Source organism: Grammomys surdaster, unplaced genomic scaffold (genome assembly GCF_004785775.1).
Source record: "Grammomys surdaster isolate TR1022 unplaced genomic scaffold, NIH_TR_1.0 146, whole genome shotgun sequence".
Taxonomy (NCBI): domain Eukaryota; kingdom Metazoa; phylum Chordata; class Mammalia; order Rodentia; family Muridae; genus Grammomys; species Grammomys surdaster.
The window spans coordinates 2,024,907-2,042,902 of NW_021604604.1; the positions used below are offsets into that span (position 1 = coordinate 2,024,907).

At 43.1% G+C, this 17,996-nt stretch overlaps 1 protein-coding gene across 9 annotated transcripts in view; it reads right to left on the minus strand.

Annotated features, from left to right (window-relative positions):
- Positions 1-666: 666 nt before the first annotated feature.
- Positions 667-17,996, minus strand: part of Kiaa1217 (KIAA1217 ortholog) — a 294,129-nt gene continuing 276,799 nt past the window's right edge. For 4 of the 9 annotated variants that reach the window (XM_028764810.1, XM_028764807.1, XM_028764809.1 and 1 more), the window contains 8 exons: positions 15,470-15,653; positions 13,044-13,204; positions 12,281-12,448; positions 9,584-9,703; positions 5,504-5,581; positions 3,793-5,391; positions 3,175-3,297; positions 667-2,483 (listed from right to left, as the gene is read on the minus strand). In XM_028764810.1, coding sequence (XP_028620643.1) covers positions 1,986-2,483; positions 3,175-3,297; positions 3,793-5,391; positions 5,504-5,581; positions 9,584-9,703; positions 12,281-12,448; positions 13,044-13,204; positions 15,470-15,653 — 2,931 coding nt within the window. In that variant the 3' untranslated portion in view covers positions 667-1,985. The remainder of the gene's footprint in view (positions 2,484-3,174; positions 3,298-3,792; positions 5,392-5,503; positions 5,582-9,583; positions 9,704-12,280; positions 12,449-13,043; positions 13,205-15,469; positions 15,654-17,996) is intronic. The other 5 variants (XM_028764815.1, XM_028764814.1, XM_028764813.1 and 2 more) reach the window with 2 other exon arrangements.

The window sequence follows — 17,996 nt, forward strand, 5'->3', positions numbered from 1 at the left end:
TGTTTTTGTGGATTTGGGGGATCAAGCTCAGGCCCCAGCCTTGCAGGGCAAGCACTTTTTTGACTGAGCCCTCTCCTCTTTTTGTAAATGAAAACATATGCGGTGTTGGATGTACATTTCCTATAGACCAACAAGATATATTAAATATATGCTAATATATAGATATGTTAATAAATGCATATATTAAATATATAATATGTAATATATAATATACACATTATACGTATACATATATGAACACCAGGCTGGAGAGAAGGCTCAGAGGTTGAGAGCACTAGCTGCTCTCTTCTGGAGGACCCAGGTTTGACTCTTAGCACCCACAACCAGATGTAACTGTAATGCTAAGGGATCTGACACCCTTTCCTGATATCCATAGACCCAGGAATGAATATGCTGCATAGACATACATCCAAGCGAAATACTAATATACATAAAATAATGATTTAAAAAATTAAAAATTGGGAACTGAAAAGAAAAAAACCCAACCCACTGATAAAGACACTTTCTTTTTACTTTTACTAAAAATTAAAAAAAAGAAATCGAGAAAGCAGCAAAAGCCCCTACAATGAATGAGTATGCAAACCTGTGTGCAGGTTTATTTTCTGTCAGTCACCCCCTCTCCATGCCCTAGAGAAGAGTCAGGTGGAAAGTAAGCTCAGACAGCCACACTGTTGATTAGTTTATTAGGAACTCGTCCTTTGCTTTCGAGGAAGCAACACTGTATGAGTAGATGTGGTTACACATTACTTAGAATGCCCTCAGAGCCAAAACCCTGTGGCAATAGTTACATATTCGTTGACTGGAAGTAGTTATAGTGACAAGGTACAAAAAATAATAAGCATGCAGCCCTTTATTTAGTTTTGCAAAGTCTCTGCTTACAGTTCCGTATGTTACATGGCTGTGTTATACAAATAACAGTTATTTACAAAACCACCCTAACTGTGCAAACTTGTTGCTTTTTTAAAAATGTGTGGATAGTGCCATTTCTGCCCATCCCAATATAGACTCTTAAAGCATGCATAAAAATTAACTTTGGTGTGGGAAAACTACTCTATGTGGTGTCACATATAGTATTTTGATGTCTATTTATATTTGAATATTTACAAAAGTTCCTCAGTGTACAGAACCGTACAGAAGTGTACATTTTAAAATCCACAATGCAATGGTGTGGGTTACCAGGTCTAAGAAAACATAAAAAGGGGTTGTTAGACAGTGCAAAGAAAATGGCTACAGAATACTCATGTTTTGTCTTTTTTTTTTTAAAAAAAAAAGGAAGAAGAAAATGAAAAGAAAGTAAAGAAAAAGAAAATGAGCTGGCTTGCGCTAGCAAATTATACAAACTTTTTGACGGCAGTGCAAGAGTTTCGCTGAATTTCTTTCTACAGGCTGTAGAAGCTCATTGGCTTAGAGTCTAGCACGCTACTTTCAAATGTACAATGCTGTAGTATCAAAATGTTTTGGCAAAAAAGATCTTGAAAGGAACCATGAAGTTTTGACAAAAATAGAAATCTGTAATAAAGCTAAATAACACTAAAATAAAAGAAAATATTGTAATATATGCTTTACAATTTATATAGTCACGCTTGTGTATTTCTCTGTTTACCTCTAGTCTCCGTAATGAAAAATATTTTTATACAAAACATACTAAAATTCTGGAATCATACATGTCTTACATGCATAGTACAGTCAGCTTGTCTCACACATGTCTTCACACTCATCATACTCTCTCTTTTTATAGCACATGCTTTCTTCATGTAATAGGTATCGAATCTAGACAGTAAACACTATTTAATTACAACAGCAACAGAGTAGAAAAAAAACAAGCTTTACTGCAACCTATCAACTCAGTATTTAGCACATACTCTGCATGAAGCCTCGAACAATACAGCAATATGATACATTCTCTTGTGAAAACAGTTGTTCCAGACTGCTAAAAATTAAAAACAAGAATGTAATTCCACCTTGTACCTAAAAGGATCTGGCCTTTAAGATGTTTCCTTTGCTGTGGATGGGGTAGCTTTGCTTGAACTTCCATTCTGTGCTTTGTAGCTGGCGAGGCTAGGAGTATGGATGGTCCTGATGCCCCTGGCACCTTGGTTCAGGGAGGTGGGGGAGGCAGGAGAAGGAGGGGATGAGGATGAAGAGGAAGGAGGGGCAGCTCGGCCATTTTGAGTCTGCAGTGCGAACGAAAGGTGATGGCCTTTACCTGCATGAGGTGGGCTCTGAAACTTTAAGGAGCCATTAGAGACAGAAGGGATGAGGGAAGCAGAGTGAGCGGACCGTCCTGCTTGGGGGCTGAGAGGGGTAGAAGCAATCGATGGTTTAGTAGCAGGTGCATTGGGGAGGTTAGAGCTGTCCCCACTAGCAGAGGGCAGAGAACTGCTTTTCCCAGAGCTGGGAGAAAGGGCTGGAATCTTAGAAGCAGGTAAGGAGGGGGAAGTAGGCTTACAATCCCCACCAGCTTTCTTAGCACTTCCATTAGCCTGCAAACAAAGATGGTGGGAGACACTCTGTCAGAAAGCTGGCAACATGATCAACCCACAGGGCCTGGCAAAGCAGCCCTTCTGAGCATCATACAGTAAAAGAAAAACAACGTACAGTCCGAGGCCTGAGCTAAGTGTTGTGCTTATCTGGACCAGGCTGAAACCACCCCATGCACATAGCAAAGGAGGTACAGAAATGACAGAAAAGAAGACGACACATCATACATTCCATGGCCCTCCCCACTGTCAGTTGGCCATGCATGGGCATTGTCACTGGGGTGTGGAGTGTGAGTGTGGGAGAGTCAAGGAGACTGAATGCAATGCAGTCAACACAGATGTTAGTAGCGATGACTTAAGAGCAGTCATGAGCAACAGGTTGGTTTATCTCTGTTTCCCAAGAGGATTTGATGACGCACTACATTCACCAAAGAAACCGCCACTGGCCCGGCACCATGTGTTAACAGTTAAAATCTGAAGTCACAAAGTAAAAGATGTTTTATTGTAAGCATGCAAGAGGGTGGTGAAAAGTTTAACACAGGTTCTTTTAGACTTTCTCCATGCCCCCAGATCCAGGATGTCTACACAAACGACCTCTCACAAAGAAAACACAGTATTTGGTAGAAACTAGGTCAGCGACTGGCTTCTTAATTGCAATAGTGTCCATCCAAAATTGGGTTTAAGGTAAAACTACCTGACGGTATTGGCGGGGATCCTGTAGTTTGGACTGCTTGCTGGCCTTATCCAGGGTTCCAGGTCTGTTTTTAGAAGTCATTGGGACTGGCATCCGGCTTGTCTGTGGGGTGGTGCTGGAGCCCTGTGGGAGAACCAGTGAGAGGGGAGACAGAGAGAAGAAGGTAAGTGGATTGTCACTGAGATGGCCCTACTGTATGCAGAGAAGGTCAAGTGAGAAGCTAGTGCCCTACATGCAGGACAGACCCAGGAAACACCAACTGGGTTAATCAGAGGAATCAAACAGAATCAACAGCTCACTACCGATCAATTGGATTTTAATGTAAGTAACAACAGAACATGGCTGACCCAGCTTCTTTATACTGACCCAACACCAATCAGCAACAGAGGCACAAACAGAATTGATTAGCTGTTAGACACCTAGTTGCCGTTTTTATGGAAGGCGACGGAGAAGGGAGAAGAGTCGGGTATATGACGAATAGACAAAAAAACAAAAACAAAAAAACAACCGCGAGCCACCTGAAGGGAAGCGATTAAATCACAAGACACCTTTTGCTACTGTGATTATGACAGGCTTAAGAAGCGACTGCATCTTTCCATTTTCCACAGACCAAGATACCTTACGTGACGCTGAAGATATGGACGTGGGGGGCTCTGGGGCAGGGGGTACTTCATCCGGAACTAGCAAGGACCGGGGAGAGACCTCTTGGGCTATGTGGGGCAAGCCTGCACCACAATCTCTGTTGGAAGAACATGGGGTATCAACTAGGGCCCTGGGGCTCATTTCACTGATTGTATTTTCGAGTTGCTTTATGGTCTGCTCCAGGCTGTCCAGTGTTCTGTAAGTATTTTTCCTAATTTCATCAGTCCTTGATGTTGGAAATGTGCCCTCGTGGCTGAGCTGCTCTTGCCTCCTGGCCATGGTTTTGAGGGCGTCTTCAGGCTGTGACCTGGTGATTTCAAACCGCTTGGCTTCTTTGTGCTGCTTCAGAGTACCGTCCTCTTCCTCTTCCTCATAGACGACCACCTGGAGGGTTTTCTTTCCTGTTTTGGTGCCTGTGCGGATTGCCTGTGTAAGGGCAGCAAGCTGCTTTTTAGGAAATTTGAACTTAAATCTTTTCTTGGGGCTTTCAAACTGGTCATCAGCCATGTCACACTTATTTCCTGAGTCTGGAGAATCGGCGGAGCTAAGCTTTCTCTGTTCGGCTTTATGAACTTCCTGCCCTCCTGGAGTCAGCGATTCTGCTGACCGGATGTGGGGCTGTGATTGTGTCTCTGTCTTTTGTCCCATCCTACCACTTCTCGAGTCAACCTGCTCATGGGACATTTGGGATGAGGTCTGGACTCCAGCATCTCCATTTTCATCCTCTTCCTCCTCCTCTATCTTTTCCTCTGTCAGCATTCTCTCTAGCTCCTCATCACATTCCTCAAAGATGGTCGAGAGTCTTTTATATGCAGATCGGATGTCCATGGGTTCATCAAAAATGATGATAACTGGTTTCTTGTCCAGGCACACAACCGGCTCCTCCCCTTCAGTTCCTTCTTGCTGAGAAACTGTCTCTTTCCTTCCATCAATATTAACTGTCTGTACATCTTGTCCCTTTTGGCTCACTATGTCATGGACCTCCCCGCTGGACAGAACTTGGACAGCAGTTTTCGTGATCATAAAGGCGATGTTATCAGTGGCTGAGTGTTCCTCACTGGGAGAACTTGGAGTTGACTCTCCATCCTCATTCATAGTCATATTAGTGTGCCTACCCACCTTGGATCTCAGGACAACTTGACCATAATCTGCCATGAGAACATCTTGATCTCGTGTTTTGACATCGTGAATGCTGAATTCTACTGACTGAGTTGGGGGAGGAATGTGACTCTTATCTGCATTTTCTTGTCCTTGTTGGCCTATCTCTTTTGTCTTTCCAAAATTCAACTTCTGATTCTCCGTGTCAGGAATAGCACACTGTAGTCCCGAGACCTTAGGCCCTTTGTTGATTTCACCTTCTAATGAGTTCAGGCCAGTGAAATTAAAACTGACCTTGGGCACAGTTTTCTGGGAATAATTTCTATTGTCTAAGAATAAGTTCTTAGTGGGTGTGGTATTTTCCTCTGTGAAGGTGTCAGCTCTACATTCTGACGTTCTTGAGGTGTCAGACATACTATCCATCGTGGCTTTTTCCCATTTGGGGGGGCCACTAGGTCTCAGAGCCCCTGCAGTAACCTGAGAGGCAAAGTGGAGAAAGGAAACCACATACATTAATCCAGAAAGGCTCTGCAAGGGTATGTAATTAAACTGAATGACACCAATTGGAACCTACATGTGGCAAACTCACCTTTTGAGATTCCACTTGGGGGCCATTTTCACATTCAACATCAGATTTTCGTACATCTTCATGGAAAAATTCCAAATTCTGGTAGAACAGTGTACGACATGTTACTCCACAAAACCACATGCCCCCCAAAACTGGACTATAACTATCATTTAATTATGTTTCCAAACATGCGGACGGTCCAAGCACATACGTCAGACACCAACCAGAAGCCTACAGCTCTCTGTTTACCTGGAGCTGCTCTGATCTCCAGCCTCCAGAACTGCCCTGTGTTTGCATAAGACAAAAGTCTTCATTAGCAGAATATTGCAAGTGTTTCCAATTTTGTGGGCTAGCAGGTAAGAGAATAAACGGAGCCATTAGCAACTCTCTTTTCAGCACCTGACTGTCCCTGATCTTAGCAGAATCAAAGACTGGAACTGCAGGAAGCACACTGAAGGGTGAAGGGTGCTGGGGAGTGGGGGTGGGGGGAGGCAGAGACTTGGATTCTGATACACATCTGCCTCTTAACTATGTGGCTTTGGAGAAGTCTTTTACTTCTCATCTCTATACCTCAGGGTTTGGACTTGGTTTGCCTACAAATTTAGGAACAAGAGCAGATTTTGGAAATGTCCCTTTCAATTCTTTTACTGAAATCAGCCCACGGGGAGTTTTGTTTGCATTGTCATACTCTGGGATAAAAAGCATTTTTCTTCTGTGCTCCAGTGACAGATTGAAAATGTCTTTGCAGGTTCTCAACATGTCCAAATAACCTTCAGGTTGGTAATGACCTTAACGATCACATCTAAATTTGTAGTGATAACGCTCCATAGTTTGCAGCCCTGCAGTCCTCAACAACAGGGATATGGCATGACAAATGTGTCATGGGGTGATCCTGTGTGTGAGCATCTTAAAGTGTACTTACACCCACCAGATATCTAGGCGTGTGGCCTCAGGATGCTCTTGACAGAGTCAACAAGCTAGCAGACACAGCTGCTGCCTGTGTAGCACAGCCTACTGCATTACAGTGGGCTTTTGGTTTTCACAGAACTCTAAGGCTCTGATGAAAGTATAGAAAATTACATAAACCAGTGACAGCTTTTATTATCCATATTCTATCAGACAGGATAGACAACTGTGCTACTTTGATACATGAACAGCAAAGTAGACCTGTTTAGATCACCACACATTACTTCAGCACAACTACGTGATGCAGATGATTGACACCCTTTAGGATCTTACTGCATCACCACTGTAGATGTGGTCCACTGCTCACCAAAATAGTATGCTGCACAGTGCACGAGTGTAATCTGAAAACAAAGCAAGCATCTGAAGCCACAATGGTGGCCATGATGCCATAGGCTGGGGTTTATTCTCTGCATTTTTATGATGCAACTTTTATTCTCTATATTTTAAGGTGCCAAGATGCTTATGGGAGTCTCACTAAGATTTAGGATTGAAGGACCAAACAGCAGTGAGGATCCAGGTAATCAGAACATCTTATCCAAGGGCACAACGTTCTAGCCTGGTGTATGAGTACACGTCCCTAATACTAGGATACTTTCTTCTCTCAAGGTGCTGCTGATCCTTCTAGCTGCAGAACACCAAGAGGAAGGGCTGTCTGTCACAAGGAGAAATACAATCCCAATAAAGGCTGTTTGGTTAAAGCAATGACAACATCACAAAGCACAGCAACCCAGGCTGTGCCAAGGTTAACCCTGCTGCTCTGGTTTAAGAGTGGAAGGAACAGTCACACACATTCAGGTAATAACACAGAAACAACAAAGTCAATATCAGCCACATGGAACACCATTAATCACAAGGTACAATGCGCACTCGCCGCCAGTCACCGTCTGTTCCCCACGAGGCTCCCCCAAATAGGGGCTGCTGCAACAAGAATGTAAGTTCTTCTGTGGAATTCGAAATTCAGATTATAAAGCAACTAATGAAGCACACAAGGACTTTAAGAAGGATGTTAAATGAGGATCCAGCCCAAGGTTTCAGTTCCCAACTGGGGTTAGTATATATCTCTAGAACCCAAGTAAAAGTTAACTCTTTGATTCCCAGGAAGGATTGAACATGTCTAAACTCAAGTCCCCTGCCAGGCCCATTTACTGGGGGTTAGGGGGCTATGGGTGGGGAGTGGGGCTGGCATCTGAGCTGGTTGGTCAGGGCCACACCATTATCCACTGTTAAATATTTCCAGTCTTACTTGTGTATTTAAATACAATTTAGCAGCAGAACTACTCCAGCAGAAAGTAAGTGAAATCCAGTTTAGATTTCACAGAAACAACTTTTTTTTTTTAATCACTGAGCTACACAAAGGGAATAAACGCATTAAAGCAAGCACATGAGATTCATGGACATTTAATCACAACTGCCCTGGAAATTGACAGTGATTTCTTAGTCATGGATGGCCACATGAAAGACAGCCAAGCCCCTTTAATATCTGCTTATGACCCGATGATGTGGATTACATAAACAGTCAGGCAAACTTGCTCCATGTACATGGGGAATAAATAGAAATTAGAGACACAGTCACATGAAAACTGTCGATGTGAAGTTCCAGGCTGGAGCTTCATAAGGGTAGGAGGAAAAACCACAGAAATGTTTAAGTTATGGAAGGGCAGATGAATAGGCCACAGAGGTTAATAGTGACAAAATTGGGGGATAAGTCTGATAGTTGTGATTATTATGAAGTGCTTCATCTACTGAGTTTAATGATCTAGAATGACTACCTACCCTACAGACCAGCCTACTGTTGAGCACTCAACAAAGACCCATAGCAACTTGCTTCCAATCAGTGCTATTGACAGTGTGAGCGTCAAACTGTGAGAGAAGAACCCCTCGCAACATCAGAGTCAAGTCAAAAGTCTACAGTGAGACATTGATCATCACAGGGAACCCTTGGGAAGTAAGACTTCCCAGTCAGTGTTCTAGAATGGTCTACATATGATATACCAGGCCCTGCTAGGGGCCTTCCACAAATTAGCAGTAATAAGACTATATAAGAAAATTTCACATACTGAACGAGCAATGTATTTCTGGGCTGTTTTATGGGTTTAGTTTTCTGTGTGAGACACCTTCATACATCACTGTCTAATAACTTCCCGGTGCATAAAGACCCTCTGCCTGCTGAGAGTTTCATCTGTGTACTGGGGGCAGGTTACTTCACACTGGGCTCTTGTGATGCTGTGGGCCAGAGTGAGCGGGTCCCCTGAAGGCTGTGTTAGGTTTGCCCTCTGCAGTCTGACACATCTACCTCACTGAGCTTGCCTAGGAATATAGGAATCAAGTGGAGTATTTGTTAGGCCACCTTGAAGTTTCTTTTGGCTAATATTGTTTGTCTTTACTTAAAATAAATGAGTGCCCCTCAAGTCTGAAATGTAAGTTTATAGTGGGAAATATGTGGACCGAAGTAGGTTAAACTCTTTGTCTTTAATTAAGGTAAGATGGCTCTGAATTCTCAAACCCCAAAATGCTCTAGACTCAGCTTCACTCAGAAGCCCGGACACTGATGCCAACAGCTTTCTCCTCGGTGTGCAGGCTCTGCTACACAGCCCAGACGCCTCTCTGAAGTCATGAGGAAATTATTTTAGCATTAAAACTAGACTTACTATTTTGGAAGACAGACTTACAAAAATGGCAGTAATTTGCAGGGATCCTGGTTTGTATACTTCAGTGTGTATCCAGGTATGTTTCTGTGCTTTCAGACTTTCATGAGAGATGTTGAAAATAAGAAATAGTTGTATTTACTTAGTTGTTATTTCTAGCTTTTAGTTTGCTTGTTTTTGCTTTTAATGCATTGGTCTAGAAACTTTAGAAAGGTATGCCTTCTTTATTTGGAAAGCTGCTGTCTTGTCTTGTATGCTATTGTGTGCTGCTCATAAGGACATAGCGCTCACGCTGGAAAGCTGTGTCGGGTATTTCTAATCTCACTCTAAGCCTGCATCTCTGTTAGCTTAAGAAGAAAAGAGAGAAAGTAGAAGAGAAAGGCCAAGGCCCAGAGGTCAGGTGCAAGAGTGCCAGCCATGTTAGTAGCAGAGCAGGGTTGGGGGCAGGGCTGTCTCACTGTGTGGTGAATGTATAGCTACCACAGGTTACCTTCTTCTCCTTGGGTGGGGCTGTGGCGCCTGGCCTACTGTCTTTAAGGTGGCTGTCAGCTCGGGACTGCTCAGCATGACTGTTTGGATTTACATCCATAAAGGAACACTTCTGGAATGCCTAAGGGATTAAAATACTGAGGTTAACAGGGATTCGGCTGTATAAAGCAGAAAAGAGTCAGGAATCCAGAGACACAGGGTCCCCAGCCCTGGACTGACATACAGACTCCTGCTAGGAGACAGCATCCTGAGATCTTGTATCCCATAGTGCCTCAAGCTGGCCCCCGGTTGAGCTCTAAGAAAAGGATTCCTTATAAAGATGAAATGGACAGAGCCCTTAAAAACTATTAATACCCTCAAGCTGGACGTGTGATTCCATGACAGGCACATGCTTAGCAGGTGTGAAACTCTGACCTTAATCCCTTGACTTTTTCATGTTGGGAAGTAGACACACAAATTAAGATGAAAAGACATCTTTATGTTCTTCATTTCTTCTCGGCTTTATTGAAATTATGTACAGGAAGAAAACTCACAAGATGATTTAAATTTCAAAAGAACTAATGTACACCTGTTCATTTTTTCAGTCACAGATCTCAGCCTGCTCTGTTGTTCATTTACGGGCAATTAATGCTCTTTAGCAGCACATGTTCCTGAATGGCCAAGGAGCTGTTGAGCTCTGGACATAACTGTGGGGCTAGCAGCTACATCAGGTGAATAGGGTCAGGAAGATTCATTCTTAGATGAAGAGCAGAAGTATAGGTTCTGTCTACCAGCTGAGGGCTGGAAACGCCAGGAGAGTCTGCTGACACTGATAATGGAGGACCCTTGGTCACGCCAATGCTGCTGGGTACCAACAGCCTTCAAGGGTATGCAGCATGTAGCCAACACCACCAACCACTAGTGCTGCCAGGTCTCCCTCAAGAGAACTAGTAAATAATCTCTGGGCTGTAGAGCATTTCCTCATACAAATTCTAATGTGCAGTTAGTATTAAAAAACACTCATTGAAATGAATGATCTTAAATAATTGTCTAATAGTCTGTTTATGTCAAATGTTGATATCTGGAAACAACTCAGTGGGCAGAAAGAATCTGTGACTTTGCCAAGAGGACATTGCAGTATTTTCCTAACATCTGAACATAGCTGACAACAGGGTCCCTCCTCTATCCTTAATGGTTGTCCCTCTGTTTGGTCATCTTTGCCCTCCCTGCTGTCTATGCCTTACAAAGTCAATCCTGGCTTTTCCTAGGTATGTTTGGCTTATTTACAGGCCTGCCTACTGAGACCAAGCCATGTTTTTTGGCTGTTAGATGTTGGATTCTCCAGCCTGGAATTTCTTTTTATGCTTGGTCACCTGAACACAGGACACTGTTTCATGAAAACTACCTTAAGAGGGGACTGCTGGACCCCCAGAGCAGTCTTTCCCAGAACAGGAATGTCAATGAAGCTGGAGAATTTTAATCACTATTATAAATAGCCAGTAATCACAGAGCAAGAAGCTAGATACCAGGTACTTCACTCCTTGAAGAGGGATCGTCTCACAGTAGGCACTGAAGACATAAGACTCTGCATGCAGAAGAGGTCATCTCAAATGGTAGCTAGAAGCATCTATGACAAATGTATGGTTTTTACTGGAGTGCTAAGATGGGAACATCCACAAGTCTAATGGTTACTAACTATAAATCTGTTTTTTTATCAGTAAGCTTTTGACCATTTTAAGAACCTGTGGAGTCTGCTTAGTGGAGGACTTGATCCAGGACAGTCTGTGAATTTTGTGGAGTATTCAAAGGGTTTACCACTCAATGGAACACCCAGAAGTCTTACTTTCCTCACAAAATGGAAGAATCTTAATTTTGACAGCTATTACCATGGATACCATAAAAACCAGAGAAGACTCAGTATCACAAAATTGGCATGGTTTAATGTTTTCCCCATGTCATGTGAAGGACTAGATTTACTGGGCTGCACCACACCACATGGACAATGGTGAAAAGACAGGGTGTTTTGGGGTCCCACAAAGGGTGTAGTCTTTGAGAAGCAAAAATGTTCCATAAAATGTATGAGTCAAAAAAATCCAGAGTTTGGTCTAGGAATTATGTATGGATCTAATGCAGTGAGTTCTCAGGACACAGTGTAGGGCAGAGTCACATTCATGACAGGAATGTGGGATGAGCTTGGGTATATACCCTGCAATCCATACTCAGTCCTAGCAGAGAGCTATGTCACTAAATATTAAAAAACACAATAAAATAGTCTCTAATAGGCTCAGGAGAATGAGAGAGAGAAAGGGAGAGAGACAGAGAGACAATGAGAGAGAGAGATAGAGATAGAGAGAGAGAGAGAGAGAGAGAGAGAGAGAGAGAGAGGGAGGGAGGGAGGGAGGGAGGGAGGGAGGGAGGAAGGGAGGGAGAGAGAGATCATCTTCTAACTACCTAGAGCTAGGGAGGTTTGCAAATGATTTTCTATATGAACTTTATGGAATTGTTTTAAAATGGTCACTATTCACACATTTTCTGGGTGGCCAGAGGATTCATTAGTTCTCATCTTGGTAAATGGAAGCCAGGATTAAAAGACAAAACTAACAAAGGCTAGCTCCAGGGCTCTTCACTAGCTCCTAACAAACCTGTGGGATCCATGGCCAGAGAGGCCCAGATGAGAAGGCAAAGAGTCAGTAGCCAGGAGTCAACCTCAGCTACGTACCTGGAGTTCTGCCATGATTTTATCTCCTTCTTCTTCCTCCTCCTCCTCTTCCTTGGAGGAAGAAGCAGGGATTGGTGGTGTCGATGGGGTCCAGGCCGAGGCAGGCTCCTCTGGGGGACATTTTGTGGTTCTATTCTGTGGGGTTGGCCCAGAGTCTTCACTGCTCACCTACAGGGAATTTGAATCACAGATATTGGTGTCAGGGCCTTAGGTCAGACCATGTGGCTTCTCCATGTCTCTTTGGCTTTGGCTCTTCTAGACAAAGAACTTTATTTCCTTGCATTTGGTTTGGGTTTGTTTGTATAAGTTGTCAAGATGGTAAATTGTTTGAAGAATTATATACATAATTATAAATCCCCCACATTCACAAAAGGCCTTCCTCTCATTGCATTTCCAACTGGAAATTGTGTGTTTTCATTTAACCCAAGAGACAAGACCCTCCAAGTTAAGTGTAAGCTAAGCTCACTTAACACCTTTTTATACAAACGCCTACTACCGTGCCTGCTGATCTGTTTCACTCCCACCCCCACTTCGGTCTAATGATGTCCCTCTAGGGAAAGTACTTGATGATCTGTCTTTCACGTTGTCACATTAAACATCACACAAGGCCAGGCTAGTCCAGTAGCACTGGCTGCCATTCTCTTCCCAGGTCATTTCTGGGCATCTGGGGAAGTTGAATTACTACCTTTTTTTTTTTTAATGTTTGGATGGATAGAACTGTCTTCATTCTGAAACCATTTTGCCAGGACTCAACCCATCAGACCTTAGACATGCTCTCCTTCCTGCCAGTGTAGACTACATCGCCAGACCTCGTGGTGGTAAGTCCTGATCCAGGAAGGTAGCTTCTCCGAGGGGGTGGGGGTGGAGGAGGGGGTGACTTTCCTCCTAGCTTTTCCAATTCCTGCTCTGAATTTGGAGAATCTTCTGGAAAAGAATATACCACTTCAAAGACAGTCTCACAATACATCTAGTGTACACAAACACAACACAATTTGACTTACAAACTCTATTCTCACTATAGGCCAATGATTAAGGGGGCAGCTTTGCCGACAAACTGAGCTCAACTCCCAGAAAACCCTGCAAACATGACCTACCTTTCACTGACTTAGTTCTCTCATCTCTTACAAACTACATACAACAGACTTTCCTCTGGGGAGTTCTGGGGTTAAGTTACTTATATACAGCCACTGGGCTATTGTGAATGCAATGCAAACTATTAGATTTGTTATTACATTTCTTGATATATAAAAAACTAAGGGGCACTGGAAAAGTGAAAGAATTAGGAAACCAAAAGTAAGCTCCAAACCTTTCCTGAGGCTTCCAAAGACTTGAATCTCAGCCCGGAACAGTATTATCAGTAGGAATTTATGTAGCTAAAAGGACAGACCCAAGTGAAAGAGGCTCAAGGGGATAGGTAGAGAGGAAATGGGGACAAAGAACAAAGACACATGTAGGGGTGGTTCTGATGCTAAGGTCTTGTTCACTAATTGGTTCTTGATCTGTCAGTAAGGAAGCCATGGGCCAATTGCTGGGCGTAAAGAATAGGTGGACTTCCAGGTCCCTGGAGGCAAGCAGACAGATACAACAGAGGAGAATTTGCCATGCTTCTGATGGAGAAAAGTTGACTAGCCATGTGAGATTTCGAACAGAGTGGCCTCACAGGCTGTTCCTACATGTAGGTAGTGGGGGGGGGGGGGAGGTGTCTAGCAGGCTACTTTGGCTTTGAGCATCCATCCAGGCATGGGTGGATTGTGAAGGCTAACAGATGTCTGTCTTTTGGCTGACCAGCCTAAGACTAAGACAGGCCTGTCTTCTCCCTGCTCTGTGAGAGAAAAATCTCCCCCTTGAGTAAGCTTCAGTGAGGCCCCCTCTTTCTTGGCTGGCCCATGACCTGGCCACTGAACCTAGTTTTAGTAGACATTCTTGCTGTTGGCTTAGCAAGGATCTCTCCACCCCAGAGACTTCTCTCTCATTTATTGTAATACTTTTGAATGAATCTTTCCTTGCTATTTTAAAGAATTGTCTACTGAATGATTTCTATTTAACAATGACTGAGGATTCAATGGTCAAAAAGTACTTCATATTTACCCGTCCTTCTCACTGTCTAGGTAGTTTACCAATACATCCACTAGGATTTTATAAGACCGTGTATGAGAATATTTGCTTCACTAGTAAAAATACATAAAAACAATGACATTTGTCACACACATGCACATGCACACGAACATGCACACGCACACATACACACATGGTGATAGAAAACAGCATTAGAACTACAGGTGACTGCTACATATTCTGGGTGGCCTGTGCATCAGTGAACTATTTCTAAGAATGTTTTATTTATTTATTTATTTATTTATTTATTTATTTATTTATTTATTTATTTTTTCTGAGACAGGGTTTCTCTGTGTAGCTCTGGCTGTCCTGGAACTCACTCTGTAGACCAGGCTGGCCTCGAACTCAGAAATCCACCTGCCTCTGCCTCCCAAGTGCTGGGATTAAAGGCGTGCACCACCACTGCCTGGCAGAATGTATTTTTTAAAAGGAGGAAAACCCAATGTACTGAATAAAAGCATTCATGCTGGTGACTGAATAATTTATGCAGGAAGTTTTTAATTTAAGGGTGAAAAGTGAAAATGAGACATTTTCCCAAAATGTGTGCTATATTTGTATTACATAAATAAGGAACAATTATGAGAATGATATGAAACACTGACAGATTGAGGAAAGATTAGTAACAGGGAGGGCAGTTATACAAGGTAGAAATGTGATGAGCTGGCTCAGAATTGTCTCCAGGGACTCAAGGAGAGAAGCCAGCTTTTAGAGAACTAACTAGCCCTCCGGTGTCTTGATTTTTTCAGGAAGTTTATTTTGCAAAGAGATTGTAGCGTGTGTGTGTGTGTGTGTGTGTGTGTGTGTGTGTGTGTGTGTGAGTGATCTATGGCCTGCACATGGAGGTCAGAAGACAACTTGGAGGAGCTGGTTCTTTTCTTCTATTACACTGGTTCTGGGGATGAAATTGAGTCATCAGGTTTGTGGGCAAGCGACTTTATATGCTGAGCTGGGGAGGTCCGTCAGAAAGTAAGACATGGTTTTATTGTCCCACAGGAGCTTCTGTGGTGATGGACTCTGAATTGAGGACAGTGAGCATGCACATGTCTGCAAGGCCTGCTGTGGGTTGGCCCTCACCTGACAGCTCAGCCTTATCTATCGCCGCATCTCCCTTGGGCCCTGGGCTGGAAGCTGGTGGCATCTCCAAATTTGGAATTGACTTCATGATATTGGCTTGAGCTTCTTCCAGGAGCTTCTCAAACTCTTTCCCATTATAGTGTTCCAGATTTTGCCTTTTTTCTTCCCATTTCCTTTCTGCCCTCTGAAAGAAAACAACAATTGCAGATAGCTTAAAAACTAGAGAGATTTAGGTGAGAGATTTCATACTGACGTGCTGAAGGGGTGTACCACAATGTGTCATGAGACAATGCCCTTGTCCATCTGAGGCTGCCTGTCACCTCGTTTCTACCACATTGCCCAGGTGACACTCATCCACAGAAAAGCTATCTCAGAAGCTTAAACCTGCCCCGGGTGGCTGCTCAGCTTTTTCCCTACGCTTCTGCCAATGCTAAACCGGAATAGGTATGGATATTGCTTTTTGAACCTGTTTTCTACTATAAAACTTTATTTTCTAAATTCAGCTTTCATTGCAAAAGAAGTGTTTAAAAAACAGAAACACAAACCCACTCACTCACTATGAACCAGAGTCAAAACCCATTTTACAACACACTCAAGTACAGAAATATCATATGGTACTCTATAAATATGTTCAATTTTGTGTTTTTATACATCAGTTGCAAAAATAAATTGAAGTTAAGAAAAATCCTTTGTCTCAACTCTAATTCTGCTCAAGACTTAATATATGACCTCTGAGTCATCCTTTCTTACTTGTAAAATGGGAGGCATTATTTGCTTAGATCATTTATAGTCAAGTTTCATGATAAAGATGCATGCAAGTATTTTAAAACACCTTTATAAAAAAAAACACCTTTATATTATTAAAAGCGTACTATCCTGTCGTTTTCACAGAAATCTGAATTTCACTCCGTGAGTAGTGTTTACTCATGATGTAAATAAGAATACTGGAAACACCATGTCCTAGTCGATCTTGCGGGCCAGTGAAACGGGGCATTTGGTCAGGGTTTACATCATACAGACAGGAGCCCCCCTCCACCATGAGTCTCCTGTGTTTTTCTCCCTAGCACTGTCCACCTGGCATGCACTTGGTGAGCCATAAACAGGCGAGCCTGGCTTACTGGTGACCCAGCACCTGAGGGAGAGTAAGGACCCGTGAATGAATAAAACATACCCGATTTGTCAATGGCCCAGGGATAAGGAGGGCCCTAGGCATCTTCAGAGAGAATTCCTGAGTTGATATTTATGATATTGAATATTGGATTCAATATATGGATATTGAATTCCATATTGATAATTATGCCCATCAGGTTCATTAGTAGATTTTTATAAAAATAAAAATGCTGTCACATTGACATCCTTTACGTAAGGGAATGTAACCCTCCCACCCCTCACCCTGTCCAGTGCGGGGGACAGAGTCATGGTCCACCTCACGTCCTTTCTTCAATAAGCAATGTTGAAATAGGTGACATCTATCAGGATGCAGACACTACAAGGGGATTGGAAACTACTTCATGTCTAGAGGCTATATGAGTGTAGCCATGGCAGTCATCCAAACACACCCAGAGTTACCCTGGTGATGTGTAAGACAGAAGAAGTGGGGTATGACCAGATTGCTGGGGACAGAGTAGAGGAAAGGCTCTGAAATTAGGGGAAAGAGAGAGCTAGGGAACCAAATATATTTAAAACAGGATGCTTTTTTTGGATATCATTTGATTTTTTTTTTTCAGTGATGGGGAACCTAGAAACCAGAATGTGCTGGGCAAATGCTTTGTTGTCCAGTTCCCACCTCAACACCTTACTGTGTAACCCAGGCTGCCCTCCAACACCCAACAATCCTGCCTGAGCCTCCCAACCGCTGCAATGATTGGTGTTCCCTACACTGCCTACCGCTTCACTTTCATTCTTAGACTGTTACAGTAACTTCCTAGTCAGCTCCCTCCATTCCAGACGCACCATCCCAGCTGACTCTGTATCATCTCTGGATTATTTCCTGAAGATACCATTTTGAAAGCTCAATGGTCAGATCTGTGTATTTCTAAAACATTCCCCAGGGACTTCACACTAGTTCTCAAGTGCTCCCAGATCAACATCAGCCCGTTTCCTCAGTCATTATTCTTTGCCTTCAGCTAAACTGGTTTATTCATAGTCCTCTTTCTCCAGCATTGTTCTCTAGGATGTGTTTTTCAACACCTGTCCTGGTTAGTTTTTTTGGTCAACTTGATACAAGTTAGAGTTCTCTGGGAAAAGGACTCTCAATTGAGAAAAATTTTCTATAAGGTTGCCTGTAGGCAAATCTGCAGGACATTTTCTTGATTAATCATTGATGTGGAAAAGCTCATCCCACTAGGGGCTGTGCCATCCTGAGAAGGTGATCCTGGGGTATATAAGAAAGTAGGTAGAACAAGCCAGTAAACAGTGCTCCTCCAAGCCAGTAAACAGTGCTCCTCCAGGCCAGTAAACAGTGCTCCTCCAAGCCAGTAAGCAGTGCTCCTCCAAGCCAGTAAGCAGTGCTCCTCCAAGTCAGTAA